Source organism: Mus caroli, chromosome 11, assembly GCF_900094665.2.
Source record: "Mus caroli chromosome 11, CAROLI_EIJ_v1.1, whole genome shotgun sequence".
Taxonomy (NCBI): domain Eukaryota; kingdom Metazoa; phylum Chordata; class Mammalia; order Rodentia; family Muridae; genus Mus; species Mus caroli.
In genome coordinates, this window is record NC_034580.1 from 38,932,905 (window position 1) to 38,953,643 (window position 20,739).

General features: G+C 42.4%; 2 protein-coding genes across 3 annotated transcripts in view; one reads left to right on the forward strand and one right to left on the reverse strand.

Moving 5' to 3' along the window:
* Positions 1 to 5,047, forward strand: part of Pwwp2a (PWWP domain containing 2A) — a 40,923-nt gene extending 35,876 nt beyond the window's left edge. For both annotated transcript variants that reach the window (XM_021176730.2, XM_029483525.1), the window contains one exon: positions 2,837 to 5,047. In XM_021176730.2, coding sequence (XP_021032389.1) covers positions 2,837 to 2,850 — 14 coding nt within the window. In that variant the 3' untranslated portion in view covers positions 2,851 to 5,047. The remainder of the gene's footprint in view (positions 1 to 2,836) is intronic.
* Positions 5,048 to 12,317: 7,270 nt separating this feature from the next.
* Ttc1 (tetratricopeptide repeat domain 1) overlaps positions 12,318 to 20,739 on the reverse strand; it is a 20,443-nt gene continuing 12,021 nt past the window's right edge. The window contains exons 6-8 of the mRNA XM_021176904.2: positions 20,346 to 20,494; positions 18,816 to 18,870; positions 12,318 to 12,934 (exon numbers count right to left, since the gene is read on the reverse strand). Of these exons, the coding sequence (XP_021032563.1) occupies positions 12,801 to 12,934; positions 18,816 to 18,870; positions 20,346 to 20,494 (338 nt within the window). The 3' untranslated portion in view covers positions 12,318 to 12,800. The remainder of the gene's footprint in view (positions 12,935 to 18,815; positions 18,871 to 20,345; positions 20,495 to 20,739) is intronic.

Below are 20,739 nucleotides of genomic sequence, written 5' to 3' on the forward strand. Positions count from 1 at the left end.
AGTGTTACATTGTAAGCTTATGTTAGCTGCCTGAAAATCAGGGACTGGTTTATTTTCTCAGTTTCAATCTTTGTCATTTTAAATTCTTTGTTACTTATTATTATATAGGTGATAGGAAAGTGTCTCAGTTGGTAGAGTGTGTGAAGCTCTGAGTTCATCCCCAACACTGAGTAAACCAGGCATGGTGACACATGGCTGTTAATCCCAGCACTCAGGAGGTGGAGACGGGAAGGCTATACTCCTTAACCTAGTGAGTCCGAGGAAGTGTGTAAGAAAGAATGTGTATGTATGTGGGGCCTAGAATGGTGGTGCATGGCTTTAGTCTCGGCACTTAGGAAGCAGAGGCAGAGGCAGAGGCAGATCTCCCAAGTTCAAGGCCAGCCTGCTCTACATAGGGAATTCAAGAAAACCAGGTCTACAAAGACCCTGTCTCCAAAAAGAAAAAGAGAGGCACGTGTATGTGAATACATAGTAAGTAAATCTTAAAACTCATTGTCATTACATAAGGTGAGTCACACTTTTAGAGGTGGTATGATAGGATTAAAATGTGCTTGTGTGACATTGTTATTGCTATATGTGACTTAATGGATAATGTGTAAAGTTGATTTTGGACTCTTAAATAATGGGAAAGGTTTTGTTGTTCCTCTTGAACTTATCTTTTTATATTTTATTATTTATTACATTTATTTTCATTTGTGTATGTGAGTGAGAATATATGCCAAATATGTGCAGGTGACCTTGATGCCAGAAGAGGGCTCATGTCCTTTGGACTGGAGTTACAGGTATCCACTCCCTGATTTGGATGCTGGGAACGATACTCAGGTCCTATACAAGATCAGTAATGTCTTCTTAACCACTGAGCTATGTCTCTAGCACCTGAACCTACCTTTTATTTGAAAAAGTCTTTTAGCCTTCTGGGATAGGGAATGTACTAGAGTTATTTTGGCCTGCTGTTTGTACAGCTCCTGGAGAATTTTATTGTTGCATGTGAGCTTTGATACTGGTTCAAAATAAAACATTTTGCAGTGAATATTGTCTCTAAATTTTGGACTCATAGCTAAATAGGCATGGTAGCCACCTTAATATAACCAATCAGGGGAGAGAGTCTTTGGTTTTCTGTACTTGTGTTGTCCTAGGCAGTAGTCCTTGGCTTTCTTGTTCGGGTCTTCAACTGAGCCTCAGTGGGCCTGGCATTAAAACCTGATATTTGGGGGGCTGGAGAAATGGTTCAGTAGTTAAGAGCACTGGCTGCTGTTTCAGAGGTCCTGAGTTTAATTCCCAACAATCACATGGTGGCTTACACCCATCTGTAATGGGATATGATTTCCTCTTTGGATGTGTGTGAAGACAGATTATTCATACAGATAAATATTTAAAACAAAACCCCAGATTTTCAAAGATTTACTTCAGTTAATAAAAGGGTACACCCACTTCCAAAGTTTTATATGAGTTTGTATGTTAGTATAACAGTCATGTTAGCTAGCTATCTCAGAAAGTTGAATTTTAAATCAGCATTAGTCATCCTTTTTTTTTTTTTTTTTTTTTTTTTTTAGAAGCAACAAATATATGGGTCCTTCATCTTAAAGTTTGCAGTATTTTAGCTAGAAGTCATTTTTTCATTGCTTGAAAGACACATGAAAGAATGCCCCTGTAGAGTTTTACTTTTTATAGGCCCTGACTCAGGAAACAAATGAACCATGGGAAAGATGAGTGCTTTTTCTTCCTTCTGCATTCTTTGTGTGTTTTATTATTCCACTGAAATAGCATTTTCTTTGGTTTAAAAATTCATTTGATACAATGGTGATCTTTCTTGGGTCTCAAGCTCCCATGTGGAGGGCCCAGCTAGGGACTGGATGGTAGTGGGCTCTCTCTCATTACTTTGTGTGCTAGCTGTTTGCTAACCCTGGGCAGTCTGGCCCTGCTGCTTGGAAGTGTTTTCTATAAGTCACACTGTCTGCTTGTTGTGCCTGGGGCCCTGCCTTTGCTCAAAAGGCTACTGAAGGGTTCCTCGTTGGTGTCAGGTATAATAATGGGCACTGGTCAGTGCACTGAAGTGGTCTAGTGATAACAGGGCACTCTTGATGCCTTTGGATGGGTCTGACTCTGGGGAGGCTCCCTCCAGTCCCCTCTCAGCTCTGTGCAAATAGTACGCCGTGATCTAGGCTGAATTTTAACCTAACTTGGTTCTGTATATAAGTTTGCTTAAGACTAATCAGTTAGCCTTGATGATGTATACCTTACTCACAGTACTCAAAGAGGCGAGGCAAGAAAGATCAGGAGTTCAAGGTCAGTTTGAGGTCATCCTGGGCTATAAGAGACACTGTCTCTGAGAAGGGGAGGAATCAGAAAAGGTTAAGGCTGGGTTTGGTGGCTCATATCTTTAATCCCAACATAGAAGGTACAGGTAGGCAGTTAGTTCTTCATGAGTTCCAGGCCAGCCAGAATTACATGGTGAAACTGTCTCAAAGAATATTTTAAAAAGACTGCAGGTTAACTGTGCTTGGGAAAGGCTGGTGTTTCCTAAGAGTCTTATCTCTGCTACTTTGTATTTTAATTTAGACAAAGTAAAAATTTTCCTGCTATTAGGCAAATATTCCTAAGAAAAGGAGTCGGGTGATAGCCAAATGTGTTGGAATTTGGTCAGATGTGCTCAGAAAAATTAGACAATGCTTCAACTGGTCTAGAGTGTCAGTAAACTGTCTTTAAAAAGTCAGATATTTGTTTTAAAAGAAAAGTGGTACAATCCCATGAGCTGTAGGGCTGAAACAACAAAAGACTTCTTTTTCTCCTGTTACCTATGATTAACATTTTCTTCCTTTTGTTTATTGTATTTCAGCACAAAGGCATTAGCAGACTGCTGGTTTCTTGGATGTGACAGAACAACAGAACAACAGGACTGAATAAGATTGGAGCTTTAAACTGCACTAAGAAGTAAATGTAAAGGCAGTGACTAAAACCAGTCAATCTACACAGGGGCAGTTGCAAGGTAGACTGAATGGAAGAAAAGTTATTAGGGAATATTTTATATATAAGAAACAAACTGCTGCAATAAATTATGCATGAGGCAAGGAGAAAGTGGTATGAGCAATGTGTAGGACGCACTGAGTGTGGTGCGGAGGAACCACTGACAGTAGCTTCTCTTGAATGTGAACAGTAGTTTGGACAGGCCTACCAGGCATGGGATGGTGCAGAAACACGGAATTGTTTGCATACCTAACCTTTGTGCTTTCTCCAAGGATGATGTTTAGCAGTTCAGACGTGAGCAGAGAGGTGTGTTTAAAGTGGCACTCTAGTGACACAGCAGTGGTCACATGTGCTAAGGCCAGTGCTTCCTTCAGGGTGCCAGTAGAAACAAGAGGAAGGTGATCTGACATCCTGCTGAGAGGATGGCTAAGTGCCCCGCCCACCCACAAGTACAATGTGGATCTTTTAATAAAACAGGGCTGTATTATCTTGAATATATGTTTGCTTGTTAGAACATATTAAGATGTATTTATTTGCCACTAGTATTTAACATTTTGTGCACATTTTCATAACTACATTCGTACCTTTTCATATTTTGACTCCCAAGTGGATAGGCTAGTGTTGAACTTGGAATGAAATCATATACTCCCAAGAACTAGCTCATGATTCTGAGCTGGACAGGCTTTTATTATCGCCTCTCCCTGACTGAGTGGTGCTGTTCAGAAAAGGTGACAGCATCAGTGTTGATCTGGGCCTCTTTCCACGGCCAGGAGTCCCTCCTTCTCAGTGCAGGAGATTCTCACAGGCATTAGGGAGCACTTGGCCCTGGGGAACAGTGGCAGAAACATCCATGAAAACAGCCTAAACTTTTGGTGCATGGAACATGAATTCTTAACAGAGATCTCAGATTTCCTTGTCTTTGCTAAATACATAGTATGAAACCCCTTAATTTTTCTTGTTTAATGAATGGAGAACACATGAGAAAATCAGATGGACCTGTTAGTACTACATTTTTAAAGCATTTTATATTTGATGGTGCCGTAATTTTAATAATAAAACTGAAGATTTTTAGTGGCGATACTGATTTATTTTTTAAACCAGAAAGATAACATCATATTGATTACTTACTACAAAAAGAAAAAAAAAAAAAAAGAAAAAGAAAAAAAGCCAAAAGAAAAAAAGAACTAACTCACTGTACTCATTCAAAGTGACACAAGTGACAAATGAGCGCTTGGCTCAAGAGGTCACTCCCTGTGATCTTTCTGTGTGGGTGAGAGTACCCAACAGCCCATTGCTCAGGATTAGGAAATGCTCTGGGTGGGACTTTTAGATCATTTACTATACCTGACTGTGATTTGATTTATAACTCAAGAAGAAAAGCCGGGTAGTCTGGAGTCTAGTGAGCTTAATTCAGATCCTAACACTGCATGTGCTGGGAAGTCCTGACTGCATTTTACAGTGATCTCTTTGGAGACTTCACATCATGGCGTCATCGTATCAGCTGGGCTCAGGAACTGTAACAGCAGGGAGCTGTGGAAAAGACGAATCACAGCTCCAGGCTCTGGGGTCACTCTCGTCTTAGACCCCCCACACCAGCAGTACCTCTCACGCTCACTCAGGAACCAGGTATCTCCCAAGCCATGTGGAATCATGCATGGATCGTATCAGGAAGACCTCTAAGCTTTAGAAATCTTTATTTGTAGAGTGATGGAATTGACCAAAAAATAAAATTAAAAAGGCAAAAGCACTGGGAGAGATCAGGTTGTAAGAATCTACGTATTTTTTTTCCTCATGGCAAATCCTTAAAGGCCTTTTATTACAAATTAGATTTTCATTAAAAAAATAAAGGATACTTGGTGGTATTTAAGATCTAGGCCTACCATGTTACAACTTCATTTTTATTGCTTTAGTTGCTTAATATTTAAGCTCTGCTTCATGCTACCTTTTGTCTGTATTAAAATCTTCACAGGCCTATTTCATTTGTAGACTTGAATTGTTTCTCACCTTCCATCTGCTCGGAGTTAAATGTTAAAAGAATGTTGTGTAACGTTATCCAATAAAGTCTTTGATTTTTTTTTTTTAATTTATTTAAGAACTGTTTTACTGTGCAGGGGTTACCTTTAAAAGTAGCTTTTGTTTTTTCTTTAAACTTTAAAATCCAACCCAGTTTTGTGTCCTGGGAAGCAGTGATGCTCCTAAGGAAGACCTACAGGCTTTGGTCACTAAGGTTTGATGGGATTTCTTCTGACTAGAGATAGAGGCCAGCTGACTACAGAGTTTGATTAGGATCCTGTACACAGCAGATTGCTTTACTGATTTAAGCAGTCTGGCCTTTAGAGTTGGGCTGACTTTACAAGTGTGGAAGGTTCCTTTGGTTTTAACTTTAGGGAGTTCATAGCTGGGTAAGATGGCACATAGGCCAGTAATCTCAGTGCTTAAGGTTGTATAGTTCAAGGTCATCCTACACATACTAACTTCAAGCACCCCCATCCCTATCCACAAGGAGGAGTCCTACCTATACAGACTGTTTCCTACCATAGTTGATAGGATTGACCTGTGAGCCAGAAATGCTCATTAGGAAGAAAATTAGTTGGTGAAAGCCTATGGGGTAGTTTTCTTTTTTCTTTTCCTTTTCTTTTTTCTTTTCCTTTTCTTTTCTTCCTTTCCTTTCCTTTATTTCTTTTTTTTTTTTTTTTTTTTTGTGACTAACAGAAACTTCCCCATTTCAGTAAATCAAGTCGTTGGAAGGCTGCCTGGCACTACAGAGGATGTATACAATCTCTAATGTCAAATACTGCTTGATTCAGTGTAGCTAAATATCCATAAGAAGAAGCCACTGGAGTCTGGATCAGTTTGTCAAGAGCACATTATTCTGGGGTGGTCAAACTATGCTTGCATATTCCTACAGACAGATGTTCTCAATAGCCAACTACTTTTACCTCATTCTGTCCTTGTATCCTTGGCCTCTGAAGACTCCTGTAACTTGTTTCAAGTCCTTAGAGGATTTCTGGCTTCAAAGTGAAGGCACTGACTGGAAGCTGCATTTTGTTTGCTCATGATGTGCCAAGCGTGAGCTCAGGTGTGGGTCTTAGCATGGTACTACACCTGTAGCAAAACAGAGCTGCTCTTAGTGCTGCTGTCTCCTCAAGAGATGTTTCCTTCATGTCTGCTGTGACTCCCAGGGCTTGACAGCAGTTCTAGCAAGGGGAACTTGCTCCTGTGTCTGAGGAGTGGCCTGCTGACAGTCACCACCACCAACTCTTCTCTGTAGGCTGCCATGACATGTACTGGGAGGAGTAGTAGGCCCTGCTATGCCCAGAGTGAAGAGAAGGAGGAGGCAGGGGATGTTTTTAAGTTTTGGCTTGGGAAGCTTGTGTGTGATGGATTTTTTTTTTTTTCATAGCTTGTAGGCCTTGGAGGGGTGGAAAATTGAAAGTATTCTTAAATTATAACCATCCCCCCAAATTATAAAGGTACAGCCTGCTGAGACAGATGGCTCAGCAGGGAAGGCACTTGTTACTCAGCCTGTTTGAGTTTGATGTGTGTGGCTCACATGCTTGAGGGGAAGAAATGACTCCTCACAAGTTTTCTCTGACCTCCGTACATACGATGTGGCAGGCAGGCAGGCATGAACGTGCACATGTATATAAATGTAATTTTTAAAAAATCTGTCTTTAAAAAAATTCATTCCTAGCTTCAGCAATTACCAGCTCATGACTAAGGATATTGAAGTTTTTTATATAAAAGGAATTTTTAATTCTTGGAGGGTTTTCTGTAATAATTCTGGCTATCTCAGACCAGCTTCTTGGTCTAAGTAGTCTATTTTTCTAGTTTCAGGACTACTTACCAACTCTGGAGTGGGCTCATGGTCAGCTGTACACATGAAACAAACAGGGAGGGATTAGAAATAACTACTGTTCCCTGTACAGTATACTGAAGAGACAGAATCCCAGCCCCTCTCAAGAGCAATGACTCGAGTTCACTGTAGCTATAGTCTCCTAAGTTTCAGGATTATAATAACAGCCACCATGTTCCAGTAGTTAATGTGCTATTGGATGTATGTATGGTGGCATATACACATAGCGGTTGTTACATTCATTCTGACCATGGGGCCTCATACCAAGGCTGCCACTGAGCTGTAGTTCTAACACAGACTTTTTAATTTCTTACATTTGTATTTATTCATCTATTTTTAAGGCAGGGTCTCATGTAGACTAGGCTGCCCTCAGCTCAGTTCAGTCTGACTGCTTCCTGAGTGCTATGATAAAAGGTATATGCCACCATACATGGTCATTAAATATTTTAAAATTTTATGTAAATGAATACTGCATGTATATTTGAGCTATGCATGCATGCATGCCTGATTTCCATAGAAGTCAGAAGACATTAGATTCCCCATACTGGAGTTAAGAATGGGTGTGAGCTATCAGAGATTCTGGGAATTGAATTTAGGTCTTCACCAAGTTCAATAAGTGCTCTTAACTGCTGAGCCATCTCTCCAGCTCTGCTCCACAACTTCCTTCTATGTTATTGAAATGTAGAAGGTCTTACTTTGGCTGTTCTGGACCCCTGTAGGACAGGGTAGCAACAAACTAACAGATCTCCCTATCTTTGCCTCCTGAGTGCTGGGATTAAAGGTGTGCCACCAAGTTCAGTCTCCTTTTTTGAAGGGAATCCAAATGATAGAAGAACTGAGCTGATCAAGGATGGAGGTGACGGGTTGAAAAAGATCACAGCCATCAAACTGAAATTAACTCAGGGAGATTTTACAAAGGTGGTATGGATGTACAAAACATACACAGGACTGTCAACAACATTCAGCATCTTAAAAAAGGGGTTAAAAAAAACCCTGGTGTCACATTTGGGAGGTAGCTCTCTGAGCTTGAGGCCATGCTGGTCTTCATAGTAAGTTTGAGGCCAGCAGGACTACATGGGGAGACCTTGTCTGAAGAGAAAAGGGTGGGACTTAATAAGAAAAGGGGCAGGGGAAAGGAGTGACCACAGAAGGGTAAAGGAACAGAGATGGGGGCTTGGCTGCTGCCTCTGCATTTTGGCTAACAAGGCTGCTGTATTGTGTTGGGACAGCTCTGTTGAACTCCAGTAATGTTTTTGGTCCCAGGGACAACCCTAAAACAAAGCACAGAGGCTTACCACTTTGTGGTAGTGTCAGATCTGGTCTTAGAAGGGACCTGAACAATCTTCCTGTTAAAGCTTTTACTTAGGTCCCAGTACTCAGGCTGAAACAGGATGATGATCTTTGAGGCCAGCCTGGGGTACAATAGAAGCTGCCATATGAAAAGAAAGTGCAAGAGGATAGGAAACTCCAGGGCATCCTTAGTTACATACTAAGTTTAACACTAGTCTGGGATACATAAGACCCTGTCTCAAAGAAAGCTCCCCCTTAACCTCTCAGCAAATAAAACTACCATTATCTTGCACAGCTGTCTCAACAGTCTGGCTCTTTGGCTCCTAACTTACATACTCTTCCATTTGACATCCTGGACCCTGCTAAGCTTGTTGTAAAAGGTGGGGTTTTTAGGCCAGCTTAGCACTTGGGAATATATAGCCTTTCAGGTTTGTGAACATTTGCGTTTAGCTCACACCCTGCTGTCTATTCAGAATGGCACTGAAAAGCCCATGTCTGGTCTTCCTAAATCACCCTGGATACATGAATACTGTGTGAAGTGATACCAGGAGTTTTAGAGGCAAGATCAGAGACTCATAGCATCAAAAAACAAAACAAAACAAACAAAACAAAAATCTGTCAGCACAGCCAACATTAAAGTGGTCTTCTACCTTATCATCCACAAATGTCTTGTACCTGAGCAACTTTGACAAAACAGTGTGGGCATTCTGCCCAAGCTGAGATGTATGCCCTACTGTATGCACTACTGTAACATGAGCCACTAGGCAGGCTTAGCAACTGGCTTACTTCCGTATCTGGACATAGTGTAATGTTCACTTAGAAGCACAGTTGTGTGGCACTTTCGAGAGACGGGATGAAGTACAAGTACTGGCTAACAATACTAGCACCATCAGCCTAACTGGCAGCAGTGCTGTGAAAATATGCAGAAAGAGGAAACAGATCTGAACCCTGCCTGGTGGTTCAGGTCTGTCAACTGAGGCTGCAACTGGAAGATCACACATTGCTAGCCTGGGCTATTGAAGTTTAAGCTGCCCAAGACACAAGGGCCTTAGGAATATAACTCAGTGGTAAGGCCTTGCCTAATATGTCCAAGGCCTGAGTTAAATACCTAGCACAGAATATAGGCAGGCGGGATTCTAAGAGTGGAAGGTGAATGTAAGAGTGGTATAATCTATACAATGTAAGTAAAGTTAAGTAATCTATGGTGAATGGTATACAGAATCACAAGGGTATGAATTTACTGTATAATAGCCCTAAGTATGGCCAAGCCTCTGGAGACACTGCAATGGAAAACCACCCAGGTGAAAGTCACCATATGGTGTGGATGCAGATACAGGAAATATAGCCAGAGGGATGGAGACTCTGAAATTGCAGGATAGGAACTTCTGAAAGTCTCAAGAAACTCTTACAGATAACCAAGATATGAAACAACTGAGGATGTTCTACGTGACTAAGACAAAGCAGAGTAGCTTCAAGTGACCTTGTAACAGAATCTGAGTTCATGTATATAACTGCTGGACTCTCATTGCTGAGCAATCCTAGTGGAGCCCTTCACATTTGCCAGAATTACACTTGGCCCAGCAATGCACTGGTGTGACAGTCAAGCCATCCATCCATTCACTAATAAGGTATGGAGCTGTGATTGGCCAGGAGCTCATTATGTAGAGCAGGTTGGCCTTGAACTCACAGCCAAGTCCTTTCCTGGCCATACATAGGAAAAATCAATCTACTGGCCTTTCACTGCCTCCCATTAATATCTGTGGAGTGTGAAAAAAAATATATACTAGGACTACTTTCTAGGTTTTTAGTGGCACTTTTATAAATCTTAGCTTTTGGAAGGTGGAGGCAGGTGGCTTTAATCGTACATGCAGATAAAGCACTCATATACATTAAACAAATAAAAATAAATCTTAAAAACAAAACCAGGGGCTGGAGAGATGGCTAAGTGTTTAAGAGCACTAACTGCTTTCCCAGAGGTTCTGAGTTCAATCCCAGCAACTACATGATGTATCACAACCATCTATAATGGAATCTGATGCCCTCTTCTGGTGTGTCTAAAGACAGCTACAGTGTACTCATAAAATCTTAAAAACAAACCCAAATAGGCACTTAATGGGTTCACATTGTTAGTATCTCTTGTGGACTCTTCCAGTGCTAACAATCTAGGAACCACAGTGCAGGAAATGACAGATCACACCCTGTCTGCTCCAGTGCTAGGAGTCAAATCGATGGCTCACACACGACTCCCCCTTTCCTTTCTGCTGATCTATGCAGTGCTGGTCCATGCGATGCTGGCTTCCCTTCACATTCTCTAACAGTTTGAGGCATATACTCTTATCACTGAGCAGAAGCCCCATTCTCAGCTTACTGTAGAGAATGTCTCTCCTCAGAGTTTTATTTCTTGACGCTAGTTAACAATGGTCTCTGTCTTCCCTTCTCAAGGGCTTGGTTACTACAGGCCTGTGCCACTGTGTTGGTTTTTTTTTCAAAACAATTCTAAAAGGAGATTGAAAATTGTTTTTACCTTCTGCAATATTGCTGGAACTAAAATACATGTCTAGGTGAGCTGTACATGACATGCCTGTAATGTACTTTGGGAGATGGAGGCAGGATTAGGAGGCCAGCCTGGTTATAACTGACCCTGCCTCAAAAAAAAAAAAAAAAAAAAAAAAAAGCCCACACACAGGTGTGCACCTACCGACCTAATTGAAACTCTGGGGTCTAGGCTGTAGCTCTCAATCCCCAGCATTCCCAAAGAAGTAATACATTTGGGGTAAGGGAAGAAATCACAGGATTTTCAAATCAGAAATAAGAAGTAGTAGAGCACCATGAGACAGCTCTCTACATACCTGTTCCATATTACGATTTTGCTATTGCTAAACATTTTCAAAATCTTAGATCTGTGGGCTGACTTATGGATGTCTGAGCAGCCACATGACTCCCCCTTTCCTTTCTACAATGCTGGCTTCCCTTCACATTCTCGAACAGTTTGTGGGCTGGAGGAAGGGAGAGGGTTTCGAAACCTCCCAACACCTAGACTCAGAAGATGGTTCATTAAGTACCTAGTATGCATGAGGCACAGGCAGGTAAATCTGTCGGAGACATGGTCTATTGGGTTGTAAATAAGTAAGAACTATGTAGTGATTGAGGAAGATAGCTGACGGCAACTTCTGGCCTCCAAATTCTTGGATGTACAAATGCTTTTGTTTATGCATTTACCCTGCAGCAATGCCTATCAGGAAATGTAACTAGAATATCATTTCCTGTTCTTTGGGCCAGAAATCTTTCAGAAAGGGCTAGAGATGACTCATCAATTAAAAGTGCATATTGCCCTTGCAGAGGATCCACGTTTGGTTACTAGCAACCACATGGTGGCTCCCAACTGTGACTCCAGTTTCTGGTCTCTGTGTGTACATGGTGTAATACAAACTCACACAAGCATACACCTACACATAGAACTTGAGGGTCTATCTTAGGGTCTAGAACTTAGGGAGGGGAAGGTGTGCAGCAGTGACCGATTGGCCAAGCCTGTCTTCCAGGCTGAGAGTTAATCAGTCTGGACCTTGCTGCCTTGGCCTCCGAGTGCTGGGGTTTACAGGTATTAGCTACAGCACTCAGATCTGCTGAGTACATGGTCAATGTGGCATCTAGTTTCCCTGAAAAGCATATGGATAGGAAAAAAAAAAATCACACAAGTTGTACAGAGACTTTGCCCAAAAGCTACTCGATATTGACGCACATAAGTTCCAGGACAGTTGTCACACACAGCTCACAAAATAACATGGCAGCTCATCTGCAAAATAAGGCACACATGTCACTGACACTAACTGAAAACTAGCATCAACAGATGCCTAGGTAAACAAAAACCTCTCCTGGAAACTGTGCCTTCATGCAGCCTGCACAGACAGCTCTGTTTGAAGACAAACCATTCTGAACGATGGCATTCTAAGCTGAGATTAACACTGATGCTTGGTCAGAACCGCTAATTTCACAACCTTCACAAAACTGGAGACTGACTCTGCGGCCCTGTGAAGCAGGAGTCTTCAATTCTGGCACACTGATTAGTTATTCAAGGGAGAGTCAAGCAGCAAAAACTTTAGCTTTGTGGGATTCAGAATCAGTGACCTCGATGGAAACCAGAACTGGTTCCAAATGTCATATACAATCTGCTTCAGCTGCTGTTAAGGGAACAAAATTAACAACATAGTCCCCAACTGTCACAGGATGTTTTTATTAACACGGAGGAACTCAAGAATGCTGAAGCCCCTGCACTGCAGCATCTGAGCAAGTGTGAGCCGGGAGGGACAGCAGGAGGGTACCCTGTCCATATGTATGGTCATCACTCAACTGACAGGCTTGCATGGTTACAGGAGGTTTTTGGTGGCTAGCACATTTGTGCGGCTCTAAGAGGTCAGCTTTGACAAGCAGGCTTCTCCACCAGACAGAAAACAGCCAGAACCAGGGACATAGCTGCACAGACACCACCTTAAAAATGGAAATTAATGAGGCTCATACATCAGGAGGCATATTCCACCCTGATCATAAAACAAGAGCAAGAAGGCGCCTCTGGTTCTACTACATAGCCTTTCTTAGATAGATGCTTTTAAACATTAAACACCCGCAGAGCCGTGCTCCTTGTGAACAGTTCATGGCCTCCCAGTCAGCCTTTATAAGACTACTGTTATTTCTGTTATCTATTATTATTTGGATTTTGAACAAAATTGATGGAGTAGGAGCCAGTAGAAGAATCCTGCTTGATCTGGAAATTTTCTGTGGAGAGCCCAAAAGGTCGCAGAACCAAGTTGCCAAGATCTTTTAGTTTACCTGTAACATAAAAACAACTCAGATGAATGCAGGAACAAGCAGGTGACACCAGTCAGTTAACTCTTTTGTCAGGACCTGACACTTTCTGGGAGGGTTCTCAGCCTCTTTCCTCTCAGGGGCGCTGTCACTCCACTGCCTGAGTGACACTGGAGCTCACAGTCCTTCAGGATCCCTCCACGGAGTCAAAATCTCCTGTCAAGCTGGCTAGAATTACAAAGGAGAGGGATGTCCATCCCGAGCGCTGGGTGAAGGCATCTGGCCGAGCCTGGCCTTCCTGGATGTGAGGACAGTGGCTCCTTAACTCACCTGTTCTAAGGCAAACAACAGCTGCTGAGTTCACCCCAACACATTTCTACTGAGCCTCCCGTGTTTACCAGTACACTCTTGGCTCCCACTCAGCCTGTTTCAAGGCTCTTGTTATCCTCTGGGGGAGATGAGGTCTTGTTCATTTGTATAGTGCCACCAACTTCAATATCCCAGGGTTCCCTGCTCTAGCTTCAAGCTTTACTTACTCATCACTTAAGTAATGAAGGCATACCCAAAATAAGGATTCTTAGGCTGTTCTAAGACAGAAGAGGCCCGTGGAGTTTGTGTGTTAAGATGGAACTCCCAAGAGATTTGGGGATTTATGGAGTAGTGGACAGAATTTATAAAACTATGAGTGTTCTGGAAAATTTTGGCTGAGATAGGAGACTGAAGTTTTAATGCTTTCTAAACTGCATTTAACTCTCTTCCAGGTCTGCTTGCAAGGAGATAGGCATGAGGGTAAGATGGGAAGAGACAGCCTAATCCTCAGAGTAATATGCTCCTTTGTGTTCCTTGCTAGCAACATTTGCCACCCTGAGTCCCCCACCAGAGGAAAGACTGAGTGAAGCACTTGTCAAGTTGTATGGTCTTCACAGTCGAAGCTTCTGGACTTCATCTGGAGATCTTGTCCAGAAAGACTTAACATGTCTGAAGAAAAGTTAATCCATTTTTGGAGACAGCTCCCAGACCTGGGGTGATCACTCTCTTGCAGGTACCCCACACTAATATCTAGAGTACATATGCTCACTGCTGCTGTCCTAGAGCACTGTGGGGCAAGGGCTACGCACAGACAGCCTGGTTTCCAGTCGAGTTGAGGTCTGAACCCCGGTAGGACCCCATGGGTGGTGATAATTTTCACCTACATGGGACAGAAGGCGTTCCCTCATGTCTCCTGGACCCCTGGCTCCTGTCGAAGTTACCGCCCCCACAGCCCCCACAGGAGAGGCGTGGCTATCAGCCACAGAAGAACAGCATCACCCAGAACTGGGAATCTATCCAGGGAATTAAAGGTATTCGAGAACTATTTCCTTCGTCTGAGTCTTTTGTTCCAAGAGCTGTATGTAACACTTGGGAAGAGATCTCTCCCGAAGAGCCGCCCGAGGTCCCGCTGCACTCATCACTGTATTGTTGGCTTTTTGTCGGCCCGACGGGACCTGACCCAGTTCAGAGCATCTCAGAGTTACCGAGCGACCTGGAAGGCATGGCAGAGACTTCACCTTCCTGCCTGCACTCGCTTCCCTTTGCTGGAACCCTCGCACCCGACCTGGAAAAAGATCTCCGTAGAAAACCTCGGTACCCAGGCCCACAGAGCACCACTGACATAAACCTTGGGTACCTGCATCCCCAAGCAGACAAAAGTCCAGAAGCACAGGCACAGAGACAGGTGTTCAGGTGGGGTATGACATCATATAAAAATTATCCTTAGGGAAATATGAACCAAATAGTCCCAAGAACGTCAGCTGCTTATTCTGGGGTTATTAAAAGAGGGCAAGGAGAAAAAAAAGCCGCGTAAACACAATAAGATGTCATTACAAGAACAGGTGTGCTGATACATGCCTGTAATTCTAGCACTAAGAAGGCTGAGGCAAGAGAGTTGCCTTGAGTTCCAGCTCACCTGGACTACAGAGCTAATGCCATTCTGCTCCATAGTGCTGTGTTCTTAAGCACCAATGGCCTGGTTTTAGGCTGATCTATGCAAAACCAAGAGTGTTCTTTGAGTGCTCAGAGATTATCCCAGGCTTAAAGTAAAACATTCAAACCTCTCTAGATTCTCACTTTGCCCAGCAAGCTGAAGGACTTGCTTGCATGAAGATCTTTGAACTCCAATGCTTCTCCAAACACAGAGAAAACTAAACTCTATTAGCCTAGGGTGATATGGGCTGCCTAGGTGTGCAGGGATAGAGCAGGGGGAGACTGCCCTGGCTCCCCAGGGGCTCTGCTGAAGCTGCAGTGGAAGACCCTCCTGTGTAGAGACACAGAACAGAACACAAGGTCAAGTCTCCTCTAGAAAAAAACCAAGCCCCTCTGATGGATTACTTCACTTACCATGTGCAGTGTACATATGTGCAGCGCCTTTTGTAGTACAGATGAATAAAACTGTACACACTGTGGTCTACACAGAGATAGATGTAAACTGAGAATTTCATGGAAAGCAAGATAGGCAGAGACAGTGAGCCATACTTCCCATGAGTGGGGAAGAAGACAGGAGGTGGCATTCTGTCTGTATTCAGGTCCTGAGCCAGGCTTGGTGTCCTATGGCTCTTGTGCCACAGGAGTCCACTGACAGCGAATGGTTCAAAAGGGGGAAAGCTTAATGGTGCTCTGGAAGTTACCAAGAGGCCATTTATTCATGAATTAACATCTCTATGATGCTTGGCAAAGAGTCTGAAGCCACGGTCCAGCCAATGGGAACTCAAAGGAACACAACATATATGATGGACTCAGGTTTTTAGTGTCTGAAAAAGTCACTTATTGCTGTCTGTGATGATGGCAAAGCAGCAGCCACCTTCTGTGAAGACAGTGCTTAGTACACACATCACAGACACTTTCCTGTTGCTGTCTGGGCCAGTGTCAATGTTCAGAGGCTAAAGCAGCCCCCTCATCTCAAGGAAGCCTATCTGCCATACTTGTCTCAGGCTGCTAATGCTATGTCTCCCTACCTTGACAGCAATCAGGTTTCCGTATTCCCTCCTCTAGCAAACTTGGCATCTTCAACATGACATGTCCCTTGTATAGTGGAACCTATTACATTAGGATCCTACATCTCCACTCCTTACTGTGCAGTCACATTCCCAAGTAAGGGTCACTGAATTTCACTTCAGTACGTCTGGGGTGGCATTCTCCAGTGATGATGGTCTGTATATTAAAGTTTGTTCTCCAAAGAGAACAAAATTACAAAATTAAGTTAACGTTCTTCAAAGGCAACTTGCTTTTGCAGTTGGTTACTGGAATCTTGAGACACCATTGAAAAACTAACTGTAACCATCCACTTCTAGTAAGGAGAGGAGTGCAGCATCTCCTAGCACACGCAGAGAACTGCTAGGACACGAGATTCAGGGAGAACCGCTAGAGCACACTCAGTGCTACTTGTCTCACAGATTCCCTGGCTCAACAGCTCACGATAAGCATTTGCCGGATGATGACAAATGTCTACTGTAATCAGAGAGTTCGGAGACTTATGCTGGCACCATTACACAATGAACTAAGTCACTAAGAACACACCTCTCACCCTCTCAGTAAGTTGCTAAGAATGGCTCACAGATCTGTATGTGTTAAAAAACCTCTAGGCAAGCACTCTGATGGGTCTGAGAGCCTTGCTCTCCAGGAAGCTACCTAACTGGGGAAGTAATGCTAGGAATTTATCCTTGCCCTCCTAGAGCTGACCTTCAGGAATCCTGGAATGGCCGACCAGTTTCACTTTTATTTATTTTTAAAATAAAAGCATTCTATTTTTGATTTTGTATACATGTATGTCTAAGTGTCTATATGGTATTTGTGAGTGCTTGAAAACAGACTCAGACTCAAGATTATTGTATGTTATGAGCTAAAGCTTTTTGCTTTCTTTTTTTTTTTTTTTTTTTGCTTTTTGCTTTCTAAAACAAGTTAATTTTTCTATCCTTATTCCTAAGAATTGTAAGTATCAGATTTGTTTATCTTTTGTTGTATTATAATGTTTAATTTTAAAAACCATGCTGCTGATTTGAGTTTCACTTTAAAAAATTAGGTCATTTTGGTTTGAGATTAGGGCAACATTTCCCAATGGCACTAAACATACTCCTGCCACTGTGTAGAATGTATTTATGTCAGGTGTCAAACTCAGCGTTGATAATACTAAAACCCTACTATCGAGCCACTCTGAAAACATCGACTATGCTTATTAATGTCCCAAGGCGCCAGTGCTTCAGCCTAGTTTTCTCTATGGAAAATGAATTTCTCATTATTATTACACAAATCTGCTCTTACGTTGAAGACAGGCTAAATTATGTTAAAGAATTACCATTTTTAGAGATTACCTTTATTTTACATGTATGTGTGAGTGTATGTGCATGAAGGAGCCCAAAGAGGTCATAGAAGCATTGGATCCTCTGAAGATGGAATTACAGATGGTTGTTAGTTGCCATGTAGGTTCTGGGAGCCAAAAGCTCTTTGCAAGATCAATAAGTGTTCTTAACTACTGAGCCATCTCTCTTGCCCCTTAAATAGTTATTTCAAATAAAGCTTATGATTTGTTATCAATGAATGTTTGAGACACACACACACACACGTATAACTGTATGCATAGGATCATGTAAAAATTTTGTGGGCAAAAAGATGTTAAGAGTAAAAAAGTCCATTAATTCATCTATCTGAGTGATCTACTGGGAAGTCTACGCACACCTCTAGATACTGTTATCAAACTACATATGGCTAAACTAATGTATTCTACGCTCATTTTCTTTTAGGTCTATGCCCTTGCAATGCACATCAAAGATTTAGAATGTATTCATCTAAAAGATGGAAATAGATAAATTTTAAAAAGGGGGCTGGAGAGATGGCTCAGTGGTTAGGAGCACTGGCTGCTCTCCCAGAGGCAGCTTGTAACTGTCTGTAACTCCAGTTCCTGGGGATCTGACACCATCACGCAGACATATACGCAGGGAAAATACAAGGCACCAATTAAAAGAAAAAAGAAAAGAAATACATTTTAGAAGGTACTCATCAGGAAGGTGCAGCAGCTTCAGAGCAGGGTCGTATGAGAAAGGTCAGACAGACAATGCAATGTCCTTAGTAAAGCAGTAATCAAGAGGCTCGGATTCCAACTACGAAATGTTCTGGCAACTCTAAGAGAATCCATGCCCCAAATGCCCCTCCTACCCCTGCCCCATTTTGTGGGCATGTGCATTGGTGTGCAGAGGTCAACACTGGGTACCCTCTATTCCTGTCTCTCACTGAACCTGGAACTTTCCAATTCAGTGAGAGTAGCAGACACAGAGGTCAAGGGATCCTCCTGCCTCAGTGTCCCCACCGCTAGGGTTACAGATCTATTCCCCCTGCCTATTGTAAACATGGGTTGTGAACTCGGGTCCTCTGAGTAATCTCCTCAGCCTTATGTTTACTCCACACACTTCTCATGTCTTCCCAATCACTAATGTGATTTTTAGTGCTATTTCCAACCCAAAACTCACTTTATTCTGACATTACTGGCTCTAATGACTCCAGATTAAATAAACATAAAACCTTAAGCGTTGATTATGCAATGGAAAGACTCAACTGGGTTTTGAAATTATCATGTGAAAGACAAGGTAGAACTCTGGGTCCTGAAAAAGCTGATCCCTCTCTAAGCCAACTGTGCTTCCTGAAATTAAAAAACAGCCGAGCCAAGCAGGGCTTTGTCCCGCTATAGCATTGCTGCAAAGCAGCAGTCTCAACAACACACACACACACACACACACACACCAGTCTAAACAATACATACTCATGCATACACCTCACAGATTCTGAACCGTTCTTCTCTAAGCAAATGAAAGCAGTTATGGTCCTACCCTAGCCTCCTAGCTGTTATGATCAAGAGAGAAAGTCATGGAAGCAGACTTACCTAACATCTCCTCTTTTAACCTTTCATTACGTTCTTCAATTTGCTTAGGTAATCTCTGAGGAAAAAAGTAGAAACAAGCATTTGGTAAGAAATTTTTACTAAATCTGACAAGATTCTCAGTTCTCTTAAAAAAAAAAAAAACAAAACGGTTTATTTTTTTATTTTTTTATTTTTCTGTGCGTCTGTGCCAGAAGAGTGTGTGGGAGCCACTGGCTGGAGTTGTAAGTGGTTGTGAAACACCTGACTGGGTTCTGGAACTGAGCTGGGTCCTATGGAAGAGTAGGGAGTACTCATAACCAGTCATTTCTCTAACTCTCAGTTCTTTTGTGTGTGTCTGTGTGTTTGTGTGTATACACAAACCAACTGAGTGGGTTCTGGGAACTGAGCTGGGTCCTATGCAAGCAGGGAGTACTCATAACCAGTCATTTCTCTAACGCTCAGTTCTTTTGTGTGTCTCTGTGTTTATGTGGTGATCAGAAAATAACTTTCTGGGGTAGGACTTTTTCCTGTCGTCATGTGGGCTCTAGGAACTGAACTTAGGGCATCAGACTTGGCAGCAAGCCTTGACCTGCTGAGCTGCCCCATCACATTCTCAGGCAGAAACAATGTCTAGATCAAAGGTGGACCTCAGGACAATTTTGTGACTAAGCCAGTTGCGGTGCACACAGCTGTAATCCAAGTACTTGCGAGACATACGCAGAAGGATGACTGAGAGTTGGAGGCCAGTCTGCTTAAGTGGAGAGTTACCAGCCAGTAAGGCTCAGTCTCAAAAACCCCAAACTAAGGGGTTTGGGCAAGAAGATGATGAGTTTGAGGTCAACTTGGGCTAGAATGAGACACGATCTTAAACAAATAGACAAAGACCACAAATAGATCACAAAAGGGTAGATCATAATCACCCATCAATTTCATTTCTAGAGATCTGATGCTTTCCTCCAACCTCCATAGGCACCAAGCACCATGTGGCACACAGATATACTTGCAAGCAAAATACTTATACACATAAAATAAGATAAAATTCTAGTAGACCCACTAAACTGTGTAACTATAGCAACAAAATAACCCCAATGTAAAAAGAAAAGCTTACACAGCTTATTTATTTAACTTTGGGGGATAGGTCTTTCTGTATAGTCCAGCTGGTTTCAAAATCAGGTTTCTTTCCCCTCCAGGTCTGGGATTACAGGAGTGTGCTGTCATGCTGGCTCATATATGTGGAGAGCAAATGGTATGTAGTCCCAGTGAGTGAGTAGCCATCACAAAGACCTATCTCCCATGTATTTTGGTAATCATAAAAATAGAATTTAGTTGTAACCGGGAAGACTAAAGATTTACTAAGTACAAAGCAAAAGAAACGAGAAATACTTCTGATTTTTTTTTTTTTTTATAGCTCTGGCTATCCTGGAACTTGTCATATAAACCAGGCAGGATTTGACCTCACAGAGATCCACCTGTCTCTGCCTCCTAAGTGCTAGGATTAAGGACATGCATCACTACTCCCAGCCTGAGAAGATACTTTAAAATCTGTTTTACCATACAAGCTTCTCTTGCTTGATGTACTGATGGATCTTTTTCTAATACTGATTTATAATCTTCCAGTGCTTCATCTAGTTTGTCTGTTTTCTCATATAATTCAGCTCTCCTCAGTATTGCACGGATGTAGGTGGGGTTTAACTGAATTGCTGTAAAAAGAAAAGAAATTGTTATCTCAAGAAAGGGTTCTAAGTACCCTGAGAAGAGCCCCCATTTGTTGGTGGTGGTGCAAATGAATACAGCCACTATGGGTCTCAGTTTGGACGTTCCCTAAGACATTAAAAATAGAACTACCGCCGGGCGTGGTGGCGCACACCTTTAATCCCAGCACTCGGGAGGCAGAGGCAGGCAGATTTCTGAGTTCGAGGCCAGCCTGGTCTACAAAGTGAGTGCC